This window comes from Mus caroli, chromosome 10 (genome assembly GCF_900094665.2).
Source record: "Mus caroli chromosome 10, CAROLI_EIJ_v1.1, whole genome shotgun sequence".
NCBI classification, from domain to species: domain Eukaryota; kingdom Metazoa; phylum Chordata; class Mammalia; order Rodentia; family Muridae; genus Mus; species Mus caroli.
Window position 1 is genome coordinate 47,259,323 of NC_034579.1, and position 15,660 is coordinate 47,274,982.

Sequence of the window (15,660 nt, forward strand, 5' to 3'; positions counted from 1 at the left end):
CCTCCCTCCCTCCCTCCCCACCCACCGCCCTCTCTCCCTTCCTGTCACCCTGTCTCCCTGTCTCCCTTGTCTCTCTTGTAGCTATCTTTTTTTGTTTTTTTTTTGAGACAGGGTTTCTCTGTGTAGCCCTGGCCGTCCTGGAACTCACTTTGTAGACCAAGCTGGCCTCGAACTCAGAAACCCGCCTGCCTCTGCCTCCCAAGTGCTGGGATTAAAGGTGTGTGCCACCAACACCCGGCTCTTGTAGCTATCTTAATAGGTTTTGGGCAGTATCTCACTGCAGTTTTAATTTGTGCTTCCCCATTGGTTAATGACATTGAACTTTTTTGTTGTCTTTTCTTTTTCCATTTGCTTGCTGGTCATTTGTATATTGTTTTTGGAAAGGCATAAATGCAGATGCTTTGTTTATTTTTAATTAGGGCTATTTGTATCCTAATTATCACATTGTAAGCATTCTTTAGATATGCCAAATACAGAGATAATATTAGAGATATTACTTGTAAATGTTTTCTCCCAGTATGTGGGATTATTATTATTATTATTATTATTATTATTATTATTTTGGTAGCATCCTTTCAACACACAGAAATGTTTAGCTTTAAATGAGTCTGGTTTCTTTCGTGTGTGTGTGTGTGTGTGTGTGTGTGTGTTTGTGATTCATTTGTGCCTCCAGCCTCATATCTAAGATGGATTACCTAAATCAAGGTCATGAGTATTTATGCCTATAAGTTTCTCTGGTAGTTTAAAGTTGTGGCTTTTAGATTTTGGTCTAAAATCTGTATCCAGTTAATTTTTACATGTGGTATGAGAAAGGAGCCCTTTGTACTCTTTTAATTCCTCATCTTTTTCTATCACTAATCAGTAACTCATAGATACTTTTAAGCTACATTAAAGTACTTGATTGTACTGAATGAAAGCCAGGAAAAGCATGTGATGCCAAAGTACCATGTGGACCCTGCCAGGGCACCAGGTTCACTCCTGTTAGCAGGGTGAAGATTCTCAGTTCTTTGTGTCCACATCCGCAAAACAGAGCTAAATTCACCTCACTATTGCCAGTCAATACAAGTCTATGAGCCCAAATGATGGATTCTCTTCTATGGCAGGGGTGAAATGTGAATACACTTGTGGTAGTAAATTTAAATTATTCTTACATACATTAGTGCATATGTGTGTGTGCCTGCGTGCGCACGTGCGTGTGTGTCTGTGTGTAAGTAAGAGAAGTTATATTGATTCTTTTTAAATTTTATTTTATTTTTAATTTATTGTTTACACTCCATATTCCATTCCCCATACACCCTCCTTCTTCTCCACATCCCACACCTCTTCCCCACCCCATCTCTACATGGATTCTCCCACCCCCAACCCAACCTGACCTCTAAACTCCCTGGGGCCTCCAGTCTCTTGAGGGTTAGGTGCATCATTTCTGAATGAACACAGACCTGGAAAGTCCTCTACTGTATGTGTGTTGGGGCTTCATATCAGCTGGTATATGCTGTCTGTTTGGTGGTCCCGTGTTTAAGAGATCCTGGGGGTCCAGATTAATTGAGACATCTGGTCGTCCTACAAGATCACCCTTCTCCTCAGCTTCTTTCAGCCTTCTTAATTAAAAATCAGGGGTCAGCAGCTTCTGCCCATTGGTTGGGTGCAAATATATGCATCTCTTTCAGCTGCTTGTTGGGTCTTTCGGAGAGCAGTCATGATAGGTCCCTTTTTGTGAGCTCTCCATAGCCTCAGTAATAGGGTCAGGCCTTGGGACCACCCTGTGAGCTGGATCCCACTTTGGACCTGTCACTGGACCTTCTTTTCCTCAGGCTCCTCTCCATCTCCATCCCTGCAGTTCTTTCAGACAGGAACAATTATGGGTCAGAGATGTGACTGTGGGATTTTTATTATCTTTCCATATTTCCCCAAAGCTTGAAGAGAGTTTATAGAGACTGAATGTTCCTTTCCTAATCAGAGAGGAATATCACAATTACATTAGAAACTAATTGCTGTTGCTTCATACAGGTTAGAAGTCATCTCTTTCTGGAGGTGGCTGTTTTGTCATTGTCATCTCTTGGACCTATAAAGAGTCCGAGAGTTGTGTGTGGGTCCCTGATGTTTGGACCCCAGCCTGCCCCAGACAGAAACAAGAAGCACTTGCTTTGTTTTATTAAGAAACCTGAAGGAGCTGCCCACCATGCCTATGTTAACTCTAGGCCAAATGCATCTTTTTCCACCTGTGTGAGCACATCCTTGCTGAGGTCATGGACAGGGGAAATCCGGTCTGGCAGATTCAGTTTTCCCACTGTCAGCTCAGCAAACCCATCCCCAGTGTTCAAAATCAGTGAACGTCTTCTTTACTGTGGGTATCAGTGGATTTCTACATTCCATCCTTAAATGTATGTCACAGCCATAAGGTTCATAGAAATATATACTTGAGTGAGAAACATGTGCTGGTTACTGTCCTACTTGCTGGCAACATATGGTGGGGCAGGCAATTTTATTTTGAGACAGGGATTCTCTATGTAGCTCTGGCTGTCCTAGAACTCACTTTGTTGACCAGCCTGGCCTCAAATGCACAGAGATCCACCTGCATCTGCCTTCCTAGTGCTGGGATTAAAGACATACACCACCATCACCTAGAAATTTCAATTTCTTTTTATCTATCTATCTATCTATCTATCTATCTATCTATCTATCTATCTAGATATCTATCTATCATATGTAAGTACACTGTAGCTGTCTTCAGACATCCCAGAAGAGGGCATCAGATCTCATTATGGGTGGTTGTGAGCCACCATGTGGTTGCTGGGATTTGAACTCTGGACCTTCGGAAGGGCAGTCAGGTGCTCTTACCCACTGAGCCATCTCACCAGCCCGAAATTTCAATTTCTTAAGCCTTGGCTTTCCTCACTGAAGAGTCAGTCAGTAATCATACTTTGTAGAAAAAAAATTAAGCAGTAAATTTTTAGAAAATTGTGACTATTTTAATTAATAGACATCAAAACCAATCCATGCTGACTCTGGCAAAAAGAGTAAGAAAGTATTTCCCATGCTTAATAGAAATATTAAGATTCTTGCTACTAGATTCAGCTAGGACCAGGCAGAATCTCTCTGTTATGTAGGCCACTCTCTGCACTCCATATGTAGAAGTGAAAACAAATTGAAACCTGACAATGTGCTTTGTCTCCTTCCCAAATGAATCACTTATCTGGATCTATGCCATCTTTTAGACAAGCCTTACAGAGTTATCAGGGTTTGTGGCCATTCTGGATAAGTGAAAGTTTTAGTGACATCAGGTTCTTCTTTTGGGGATTCTTGACTTCTTTAACAAGTCAAGAAGTGAAGGTCGGTGTCTATTTCCAACTCTGTATAAAAGGTAAATACATAGGATAGGCCATTTCAGAATGTCACATACAAATGGAATGGACTGCTTCCCTTTTGGTGGAGGGGGAGACTGAAATTCATTACTGAAATGGGAGATCTGGACAAGATCATCTATATAGTATCCATTTTTTTTTAAAAAAAGGGTATGGTTATGTGTCCAGGTCTTGAGTTCTTTTTGAAATACAGGCCAGTCATGAAAAAAAAAAAAAAAAGTGATGTAGCCAAGGAAGGGCAGGCTTTTGAAGCCATAGACCCTGGTGAACTTTCACTTTCTACTTCCCAGTTGTCTCACATTGTTACCAACATTAGCAATCCCAAATTTGAAGTGTTGTTGGGAGGCTCTTGGGAATACTTAAGGAAGTGTGTGGTAGTTGTAAATATGGAGGAAATGCAATGAAAATTATGCTGTGAGGATTAGGATTAATTAATGTAGCTGATGAATCAATGAGAAAGTACTAAATATCAGCAGCGATACGTACCTCAGTGCCAATGTGTACTGTGAGGACACACGTATGCATTTGTCTCTTTGGGAATCTTTCCTCATTTGTACAATGTAAATTGGGGATAGAAAATCGGCTTATTTTCCAAATTCTGGCATAACTGAAACTGTCTCAAGTAATATCCCTATGCCTGAAGAATCTGTGACATTCAAGTTTTCACTTTTCATGTTTTTCCTTTTGTAATCTTAGTTTTTAGGGTTAGAAACTTTTCACAGTATGGTGAGACATTTGTAGATTGTTTAATGTCTGGCTATTGTAGTGCAACAGAAGAACACTCTAGGGTATGGAGCATTGTGCAATTTGTAAGCCCTTCTACCTAGACAAGAATTTTCTTAGGACAGAACAAAATGTGGTAAGAGTTGACTAATATCATATATCTGCCAGTAGTGTGTGTAAGAGTAGTGTTATGTCCTGCACTGATGGAGGCTGCATGAGTCAGGTTTCTCACGTCCTAAATTGGGAGGCAGATGTGAAGGGGAATCCTCAAAGAGTTGGGGAGAGAGAAGATAGAGGTGGTGATGATCTAAATATATTATAAACATGAATGGAATTACCGGAGAAGCTTAAAAATTATCTAGACTTGATTTTTAAAGTATTATTCCAAAAGGTAACTTTATAAAGAATCTGAAGGGAAGTCTGAAATATCATTAGTATAGTAATGATAATGTGTATGGGTTTGTTTGTTTTATAGAATTGTAATTTATTTCTCTCTTTTCTTATTCACTCCATCCTCTTTGTCATCATCTCATCTCTGTTATTGTTGTTGCTATTTTGTAGCTATCTAACTTCACTGGACTGTTGGCTCTGGAAGATTTTATTCTGCTGGCCAGTGGAACAGAGTCTATTGAAAATGACACCTTCAAAACTCTGAGTACACTAAAGACCCTAGAACTTTGGAAAAATAAATTGAGACAAGTCCCCAGTGCTCTCCCAGCCAACCTTGAGGTGTTAAAATTAAATGATAATGCCATATGTGCTCTACGTGGATCAGAGTTTGAAGGACTGAAGAACTTGAAAGTCCTTGAACTTAAAAACAACTTGATCTCGTCCCTGTCTCCCAGCATGCTCTCCCCACTTGCCAGTTTGCGGAGTTTGATGGTGGATGGTAACAACATAGAGTCTGTGGTTGGACCTCTGAGCCTTCCGCATCTCAAGTACATGAGCATGGAGAACAACCAACTCCACCTTATACCAGGGAATGTCTTCACTTCCCTACAGAATTTGCAGTTCCTCAGTTTCAGTGGTAATTTTCTGACTAAAATTCCCATAAATCTACCCAAATCCTTGCTATCTTTAAAGATGGAGAGAAACCAGCTCAAAGTGGTCAGGTTTCGAGATATGAGACACTTGGAGAACCTGTCCCATCTTTACCTGTCAGAGAACTTCCTGTCTTCCATTGATGGGGCACAGCTGCTGACCAATTTAACAACTCTGGAGGTTTCCCAAAACCAGCTTCAAATGTTGCCTCCCAGGCTACCATCGAGGTTACAGAAGCTTGATTGTAGCAGTAACTTCATTCAGAGAGTGACAGCACCAGAATTCCAGGACCTCCGAGACCTGAAACATCTGTTTCTAGACAACAATGTTGTCAGCTTGTTCGAGGCTGGGGCCCTTCAGAGGTGTTCTCAGCTGTCCAACCTGGCCCTGGAGCAGAATCTGCTGTTGTCTATCCCTCTGAGGTGAGTGAGCACTGTCATTTACTGTAGATACCAGATGTATTTCCCAGGCTCTTGGACACATCTGCTGCTCATGTGGAATTGTCAATCAGAAAATAAAGCTAGGGGTTAGAGACAGAAGCTTCAAACAGTGGTTTAGAATTCGCAGCCTGCAAACCAAATCCATAGGGAATGTGTTTTGCTGATGAAACAATAATATCGACACTGACAAGCACAATATGAACACACTGTAAGAAGTGTGTTTTGATTTTTAAGTATGCAAAACCGACTGACTGGACATGGGTAGCCACTTAGCAAGGGCATGAAGAAACATCAATGAGGAATATTTGGCAAGATATTTTTGTTTTAAAAGGTATCAAAGTTGTACTTATATAGAAAAAAATTGACTATATAATGTAATTACTTATTAGGGAGCCTCATAGTCTCAGAGCTATGACCTATGGGCTTAGGCAGGCTCTGCCAATCCATCTATGTCTGTATGAGTGGGTGAGTCCATCAGCAGCCTTGGTCTTAACCTCTGTTTTCAGCTACATCTGATCTTTTTTCATCTTTTGTCCTCTCCCCTTCTGCCTGCCTCTTCCCTACCCTTTCCCCACTCTTTAACTCTTCCTTCCCCCTTCTATTTTCCTCTTTCTCTTCCTCTCCCCTCACCACTCACACTCTACAGTTTCCTTTTGCATATTCTTCCCTTTGTGCACAATACACTTTGACTGTTTCCCTAACTACTCACCTGCCCCCTTAACTACTCAACTGTCTCCTTAACTACTCAACTGTCCCCATAACTACTCAATCATCCCCTTAACTACTCAGTCATCCCCTTAACTACTCAACTGTTCCCTTAACTACTCACCTGTCCCCTTAACTACTCAACTGCCCCCTTAACTACTCAACTGCCCCCTTAACTACTCAACTGTATCCTCAACTACTCAATCATCCCCTTAACTACTCAGGCATCCCCTGAACTACTCAACTGTCCCCTTAACTACTCAATCATCCCCTTAACTACTCAATCACCCTCTTAACTACTCAACTGTTCCCTTAACTACTCCACTGTTCCCTTAACTACTCAATCATCCCCTTAACCACTCAATCATTTCCTTAACTACTCGTTATCTCATCATAAATTTACATCTGTGTCCATGTTTGTCTAGGGCACATGCCAAGGCTCCTGCCTGGAGGTCAGAGAACAACTTGTCAGAGTAAGATCTCTCCCTTCCATCATTTGAGTCCTGGGGATTGAATTCAAGTAGTCACCTTCACTGGCTGAGCCATCTTTCTGGCTCCCCATTATTCAACTTTTAAGAGATACCATGTTGTTTATTATATTTGTTTAAAACCTCATGGAATCTTTCCAGCACTTCCTCTTAACATAAAACAAAACAGAAGGCTTTTGGCATGTGCATTATCTTTATCAAGTTTATTATAATTAATACAGCTACTTCTGTCTTCCATACATTCTCATGGTTCCCACTTTACCTAATTCATTGTTAGTTACAGTGATAGTCAGGAAAGGAAGAATTATCTCTAACATGTACAGATTTTTTCCTAATTAGGAAGGAACTTTTCATTGAAAAGCATGACATGTATATGCAGTCCAAAACATCAAAAAGTGATCCCCCCCTCAACACACAAGGGAAACTGACATTTCAAATATAGACAGTGATTTGAGAAGTGAGCTTTTACTTACTCTTTCTCATCCATTTTCTATTTTGTTTTATAACCACCTTGTCTCAGCTTTGAGACTCCTGTGTTAGGGAGATTGCTGGCCATGCCATAGCTGCCCTTCTTCTTCTGTCTTTTGACTTTGAACATGTCTTTTGCTATACAAAATTTTTAACATTTATTTTATGAATATGGATGTTTTGCTGCATTTACTTCTATCTACACATCAGGAGTAGTCATATGATCCCATGAGGCCACAGTTATAGATGGTTGTGAGCTATCATATAGGTTCTGGGAATTAAATTCAGGACCACTGAGCCTTCTCTCTATCCCTATACAAAAATGTTTAAATTTATTGATTCATCAGTTTTTAATAGTTTCTAGATTTTTGAGTCATGGAAGCTTTTTTTTATAGAATTAGAATTTTCAATTTTTTGATAATACTTTATATCATATATTAGACAGTAGTGTTGTATTGCTTTTTGCATTTATAATTCAACATATTACAAACACTTGTAAATAAGTTTTTATTCATTTTTTTATATTATCTCCTAGTTTGGAGTCATGACATTATTTACATTTGTTTCATATGACTACATTGTTTCTAAAATGGGACCAACTACTGATTCCTCAACATTTTTTTTGTATACCTCTTGAAAAGGAACATTTTAAAGCTTAAAACCAAATCATTTTGTAATTTCATATATCAAACATACAGCTTGTTTTCTACCTTGAGAAGAGAAGGGGCTCTATAGAGAAGCAGCCGCTGAGCACTGCATACGAGGCTTTGAATGATGGCTCACGGTTGCAGCCTTCCCTTTCATGCTGTTTTTTTTTTTTTTTTAACTTTGTAGGCTCCCTAAGACCCTGGCCAGGCTGGACCTCAAGGGCAATGCCATCCAGGACATGGCTGAAAGGGAGCTCAGGGACCTCAAACAACTGCAGGTCCTCAACCTCAGGAACAACCGGATCTCGGCCTTAGACTTCAAGGCACTGGAGGGGCTGCCTCGGCTCAGGCATCTCTACCTGGATGGGAATCCCTGGAACTGCACTTGCAGTCTCCTACGAGCCAGGGAAGTCCTGAAGGCCAAGGGCACGGACGTGAAAGGGGGACAGTGCGCAGCCCCAGCAGAGCGACAGGGGGAGAGCTGGATGTCCTCCAAGAAGATCCTGAGGCAATGTGAGCATCACTTACAGCAGACTGAGAAAAGCAAAGAGACCAAGAAGAAACCCAAACCCGAAGACTCTTCCAGCATCAGATTCAACATGGATGACGACGATGACGATTATGAAATAGATTAGAGTTGAGCTTTGTTTCCAGTTTAGAAAATGATTTTTAATGTCCACTGTCTTAAGCACAAGTGTGCTATCATTTAAACATTGCAAACCTTCTTTGTAAGTTGTTCTTGCTATTTTTGAAAGAAAGAAAAATAAGGGTTAAGGATTAGTTAAAATCTGTGAGGAAACAAAAGTAGGCTTCTTTCCTGGTTTGAAACAAGTTGTGTTTTAGTCTGAAACTTAGGCAAATAACAATGTCAAATAAAATTATCATTTAAATCAACTTCCCACAAATAAGCGTATTTCATTTAACCAAATAATTGTTGACATTTTTGTACAAAGCTGTTCTTAATGGCATACATTACAAACTTCTATATCCAAAAAGAACAGACTGACCAGGTGTGAAACAACTTGCTAGAAAAATTTACGGTAACTCACAGAATCAAAGGAAAAGCTGGAAAGTCGATGAGAAAGAACAGTGTGCTTCCTTCCTAAACAATCGGCAGGGAAGGCTTCTGGTTCATGGCTTCCCCAGGCATCTGTGCAGTTATTTGGTGACCGCATATAATGGAGGCCTTGTTCACCTCATGCCCACCAGGAAGGAGACAGAGAGAAGGGAGCCAACTAACTTGATATGGCTTTAACTAAGCCCCTACCATCTAACTTCCTCTAACTAGTCGTTACAGCTTAGGCATTCCATCATTTCAACAGTAGCATGGGTGGGGGTGGATGGGGAGTTCAGGAACTATTTCTGGTTCAAAGATGGGAGCCAGGAATGAGAACGACTGGAGGGCCACACACAGAAGTATGCAATGGAGACGCCCTTGGCTCCTCCAGAACGCTGCTCTCTGGAGAATAAAGTGCCTTCTAGTACCTTTGAAGTCTGTGTTCCTCCCTTCAAGATTTCTACCCATGGTGGTGGTGGGGAGGGAAGACATTTGGCCTAGTTTGCCTTATCATATTCTTCCCAAAACCAAAAGAAAAGCGGGAGAGGAAGTGTAAATTAGCGCTGTTATCACAGATGTCGCTGCGCAGTGCTCTCAGTTATAACATTCAGTTTGTTTGAGTTAACCGCAGTCTCCACTGTGTGCCTTCCTTCTGGTTAACTGTTGCTTGTCTGCGTATAGGAGCACAGAGATCGCAGAATAGTACTTTTCTATCAGTTCTTTTCCGAGTGCAATATATATGTGAATATATTTGAAGCCCCATTCAAATGTTAGTCTTTGTTCTCATTAGTGAAAATTTCTTGTACAATGGTTAAGGAAGCTTTTCATCCAATACCCTCATGGCAGAGAAAATAAATAGTAGGGATGATTAAGTTGAGCAAAGAAGCCACCAAAGATAGAACTTTCTTCAGTGGTGTGTGTTTTAAATTAAAATTTCACACTGATTTATACATTATTCAATTTATGTTTATTATTTTCTGTCTTCAAGATATTTATGAAAATTGAAATTCTTTGAGAAGAGCTCCATGTGTCTTTTGGTTTCTGAGACTCCCTAACACACTGGCACTTCCTTGCCCAACACAGAAATACATAAATAAGAGAATTTATACACATTTTTTCTTGCTACTACAAGTGTTAGATGTATAGTTCTGTCTAAAACAAATTAGTTATGTGTGAGTAATGATTTATGTGCTCTAACACATAACTAATGTGTCTATAGTCTTAGCTCCCAAGCTGCAAGGGCTTGAGAAAGAAGCTGGTCTTTTACATGAGGGAACTCTCCGGGAGGGGCACACTGACAGGAAAAGACAAGAGTTGGGGCTTCATCACACTTGGGTTGTGTGTTTTTAGTGCTCCACAGTACTGAACCCAGGGCTGGGTGCTTGTCGCTAATCTGTTTTTGCTCTGATTGCAGCCTTCCACCATAGTATTCATTTATATCTGTGTGCATGCATGCGTGCATGTGTGTGTGTCTGTGTGTGTGCAGGAACTGATCCCAGAGCCTTGCACATACTAGACAAGTTCTCTACCATTTATCAATTTCCCCAGATCTTTCAAAAATGTTTTATTGGAGATAAGATCTCATTATGTTGGCCAAATTAGCTTTGAACTCACTCTGTAGCCCAAGCATGGTTTGAACTTATGATCTTCTTGCTTTAGCTTCTTGAGTAGGTATTACAGGCTTGTACAGCCTACACACACACACACACACACACACACACACACACACACACACACACACACACAAAGACACACGCGCATATGCATATGTATATATATGTATATACACATATATGTATATATATGTATACACATACTTTGTTATGTCTAACATTATTTAGCTAATTGGATAATTTGCTCAGCTAAATTTGCTTAATCATAAACACACACATCAATGAATTAGTTACTGTGCTTATCAGTGACCCAGAAATTGTATAATTTTCCATCATATACTTGCAGTTGTTTGATGAATATTAAAATCTGAATTATTGCCAGAGCAACTCAAAAGCATAGGGGGTGGCACAAGTGCTCAAAGCACAGTTTATGACAATAAGCTTGATGTGACTGGTGACAACCCAGTATTAATAATGGATTATCGTAACAACTTGATGCACAGATTTTTGTACTACCTCTGAGCCCGAGCTTTACCTTTATTCTAGGTGTATCTGTTTTTGACAATGAATAAGCATATAGCAGATTTTTCTATTTTTATATCTAAGGCATAGTATTTTTTTATATACTCTGTAAGTTTCCACCAAACACTGTTTTTCAGAACTCAATAAAGAGGATTTGATGTAATAGCCATTATTCAGATTTCCAAGTAGTCACCTTGATGGCTAATGTTCAATGCCAGCTTGAGTGGATTTAAAATCGTGTAGGAGATTAAACCCCAGGCATGTCTGTGGGCATTTCCAAGAAGTATTAACTGGAGAGAGATTCACCCTGAATATGGGCCGTGCGATTTTGAAGGCTTGGACTCAGACCCCATAAAGATCAAGTCAGGGCATCCCCCTTTCCTGATCCTGGAGATGTGAACAAATAGCTTCCCTCTTGTGCCAGCTGTTGTGCCTTCCCCACCATGAGGGAACACAGCCACAAGTGAAGTAAACCCTTTCGTATATTTATACGGAAGCTGTTTCTTATCAAGTACACAGTTACAGAAACAAGAGAAGTAAATTAGACTGTCACGGACAAATGTCTGTGACAAGGTGGGTGTTTATACCGGTTCTAATGTGGATCCAGAAAATGTTTTATGGTTGTTCAGCTGCAACCATTTCCTTCCCAAGACCCTCCACCTCCAAGCCTGGACTGGGTCATGGTTAGTATAGCTTATGCTAATCACTTCTTCTTGGCCACTTTTATTGTGCATTTTTTAGTGTTGGGGATTGAGCTCAAGGTCTTGTACAAATTGGGTAGGTGCTCCACATCTGAGCTAAACCTCCAACACCAACTTTTAATAATTACAAAAGTCACTGAAAATTACTTTAAGACTTTGTGTCTGGGAGTTAGTTAAAATGTAACCCAAGCTAATAAGGATTCACTGGAAATACCGTGAAATTTCAAAATAGGCTCTCTGTCTTCCAGGCTGTGTATTGCTAACTTTAATTGATCAAAGGTTTGTTTTTTATATAAATTGTAGTTAGGTGTCATACAAAGTAATGAGTTCCATTGTGAAGTTTTCATACACTTATTATATTATATTTATTATACTTTCTCCCCCCGTTCCTCCACCCCTCTTGTTGGACCTATTTTTTCATCAAAGTCCCTCCAGCTTCCAACTTACATGCATTCCATCACCTTCTCTGCCATCTCTCTTTTCTTTTAGACCTTTTCTTGCCCTTCATGGTTCCCTTGCTAGTTAAATTTATATGGTTATATTTCACAAGAAAATTCTCTCCTCCCACTGTTATATTCATTCCTAAGGAGTGAAGGTTAGGCTGTTTCCCCATCATTTCCTGTGTTTAGGGGCCTTTAAAAATGTAAAGACTGTGAGTACTCATCGTGATACTATTGTGCTTTGTGGCTTATGTATTTTACATATGTCACTGTGATAAAATATAATTTAAGAATTTTCACAAACTTATCTTTCCAGCAACTCTGCTTTCTGGGAATGTATCCTATTAGTATACTCAGCTGCATAAGAAATAAGCTATACAAAAGAAAGAAAGAAAGAAAGAAAAAAAGAAAGAAAGAGAGAGAGAGAGAGAGAGAGAGAGAGAGAGAGAAAGACAGGAGCTATATACGGAGATATTCATGTGATATTTGTAATAAAATAAAAACAGAATTTATTGATAGAAAACTAACTAAATAAATTTGTATACAGTTGGATTAATAAAAAACCAAGTTGTAAAGTGTGTGAATAATGATTCTGTTACACACACACAGACACATAGACACACACACAGAGACGGACATACACACAGTCATATACACACACCGAGATAATACAGACACAGACACATACCACACACACAGTCATACATACACACAGACACACAAGAGCACAAGAGGCACACACAGAGACACACAGAGACATATACATCTTTAAGTAGCTTTTACATTTTCAAAGGTCTTCAGTGTTACTCTTTCCTCCTCTATCCTGGCCTCCCAACCCACCCTATTTAACCCTTCCTATTCTATTCTTCTTCTTATTATTATTCATCCTTTCATACCCCATGTTGGTATCCTACTAGTTTCTTGCCTCCTATAGGTTTAAATCGAGTTCCCCTATAATTGAAGGGATAATACCAGCCCAAGACATGACAAGCTATTGTACTGTTTTGAGTGAGAGATGCTCTCTACAGAGTCAGATATTTGACTATTTGGTCCCCAGTTGGTCGAGCTGTTTGGGGAGCTGGTACGGACTTGCTGGAGGAAGTATATCACTTGAGGTGGGCTTTGAGAGTTCATAGCCTCAGCTCACTTACAGTTCTTGCTCTACTTCTTTTGTTTTTTAAAAGAATTATTTATTTCATTTATGTATGTGAGTACACTGTAGCTGTCTTCAGACAAGAAGAAGGCATTGGATCCCATTACAGATGGCTGTGAGCCACCATGTGGTTGCTGGGAGTTGAACTCAGGACCTCTGGAAGAGCAGTCAGTGCTCTCAACTGCTGAGCCATCTTTCCAGCCCCTTGCTTTACTTCATGTTTGAGGATGAAGATGTGGGAGCTTCTCATGCCATGCCTCTGTGCCACAATGGACTCTTCTCTCTCTGGAACCATAAGACAAACTAAGCTCTTTCCTCCATAAAGTTGCCTTGGTCATGTTATTTTATCACAGCAACACAAAATTAATTGATACAGCTATTAAATGAAAAGCTCATGGTTCAGTATAGATTACCTATTTTCAAGTTATTGATCAGTAGGGTTTCATAGACTTTTCCCATTACATGTTATTGCTGTTATTCCTGGTTACCCACCAGAACTCAAAGGTAAGACCTCATTGCTGAACACACCACATACGCGAGTCTCAGGACATAAAGATCATAGGTCCTAGGGGAGAACCTAGTACTGTGATTCTTCTGCTATGTGGACGCAGTCCTAGATTACCCTCTGAGGTCTTATCTTTATGCCTAGACTCCACCACAGGAGAGAAGCTTCTTTATGCACTTGATGGTAATTAATACAGGAAGCCATGACTATTCATTGTGCAAAGTCTGAGAGACAGGGGAGTGTTCAACTCCATAGGGGACATCTATATCACACCTTCTTCCACCAGGCTTAGGAATCAGAGTAGAGGAGGGGACAGAAAGATAGCAAGAGAAAGAGGGAGTAGACATTTGCAAAATGATATTTTCCAGCCATGAGCGTAAAATTGAACACAGGAATACACAGTGGCTGGGACTGCAGCTGTGAGACTTGCCCGAAGGAGAAGGAAAATGACTCCATCTGTCCTTCTCTGGACCTCTGTATGTTTTCTGCTTTGTTTCTTATTCCAGGCAATGTCTTATGTACCCAAGACTGGCCTTGAACTCAAACCTTGACCTTTTGATCCTCTTATTTGTCCCTCCTAAGTGCTTGGATTACAAGTATGCCTGTCCTATGCCAGTGCCTGGCAAATACAGAAGTAGATGCTCACAGTCAGCTATTGGATGGAACACAGGGCCCCCAATGGAGGAGCTAGAGAAAGTACCTAAGGAGCTGAAGGGGTCTGCAACCCCATAGGTGGAACAACAATATGAACTAACCAGTACCCCCAGAGCTCGTGTCTCTAGCTGCATATATAGCAGAAGATGGCCTAGTCGACCATCATTGGGAAGAGACGCCCCTTGGTCTTGCAAACTTTATATGCCCAAGTACAGGAGAACACCAGGGCCAAGAAATGGGAGTGGGTGGGTAGGGGAGCAGGGCGGGAGGAGGGTATAGGGGAATTTCAGGATAGCATTTGAAATGTAAATGAAGAAAATATCTAATAAAAATTGGAAAAAACACAACAAGTATGCCTGTCATACCCTGTTAATGCGCTGTGGTATCAAAGTAGGGTTTCATGCATGCTGGGCAGCCTACCAACTGAGCTACATCCCTAGCCAACCTGGAATTATTTTGAGTCTTTCAGTTTTTGTCTCCTAAGCCATTCTGTCCTACAGTTAGAAACTTTACGTTTCAGGAAGACAGATGACTAACAAAAATCTTTCTGTCAAAGCCTGGAGCTTATCCTTGAGACGAACTTAAGGAGCGGGTGAGAATGGATCCAAACCATAATGTTTATTCCATATCTACAGAGTGAAGAGTTTTAACAAATGTGTAAGAAAAAAAAGTTATATTAATTCTCTACAATATTATTCTGCATATAGAAGCAGAAATAATCTCTCCTAAATTTCCCTTTAACTAGAACCAAATAGGACATTGTGAGAAAATTATAGTCTGGGGGCTGGCTAATGGCTTATCAGTTAAGGCCTTAGCCACTCTTCCAGAGCAGCTAGGTTCAATTACCAGCATCCGTATGGTGGCTCACAAGCATGTGTAATTCCAGTTCCAGGGATATGATGTCCCTTTCTGGCTTCTGTAGGTGCCATAGACACATATGATGTACAGACAAACATGCAGGTAAAACTTCCCTATATAAAATAATACAAATATTAAAAATTATTGGCTAATATCTCTCATTAACACAAATGTAAAATATTAATATTACCAAGTCAAATATAAGAATATAAATAAAGAATTATATATCTTCACTGTATAAGACTCATTCCAGGGAAGCAACTGGTTTAGAGTTCAAAGATCA

The 15,660-nt window shown here is 40.1% G+C and overlaps 1 protein-coding gene across 1 annotated transcript in view; it reads left to right on the plus strand.

The window, feature by feature from the left end:
• Positions 1 to 8,761, plus strand: part of LOC110304035 (nephrocan) — a 12,810-nt gene extending 4,049 nt beyond the window's left edge. The window contains exons 2-3 of the mRNA XM_021175290.1: positions 4,647 to 5,548; positions 8,062 to 8,761. Of these exons, the coding sequence (XP_021030949.1) occupies positions 4,647 to 5,548; positions 8,062 to 8,509 (1,350 nt within the window). The 3' untranslated portion in view covers positions 8,510 to 8,761. The remainder of the gene's footprint in view (positions 1 to 4,646; positions 5,549 to 8,061) is intronic.
• The last annotated feature ends 6,899 nt before the right edge of the window (positions 8,762 to 15,660 follow it).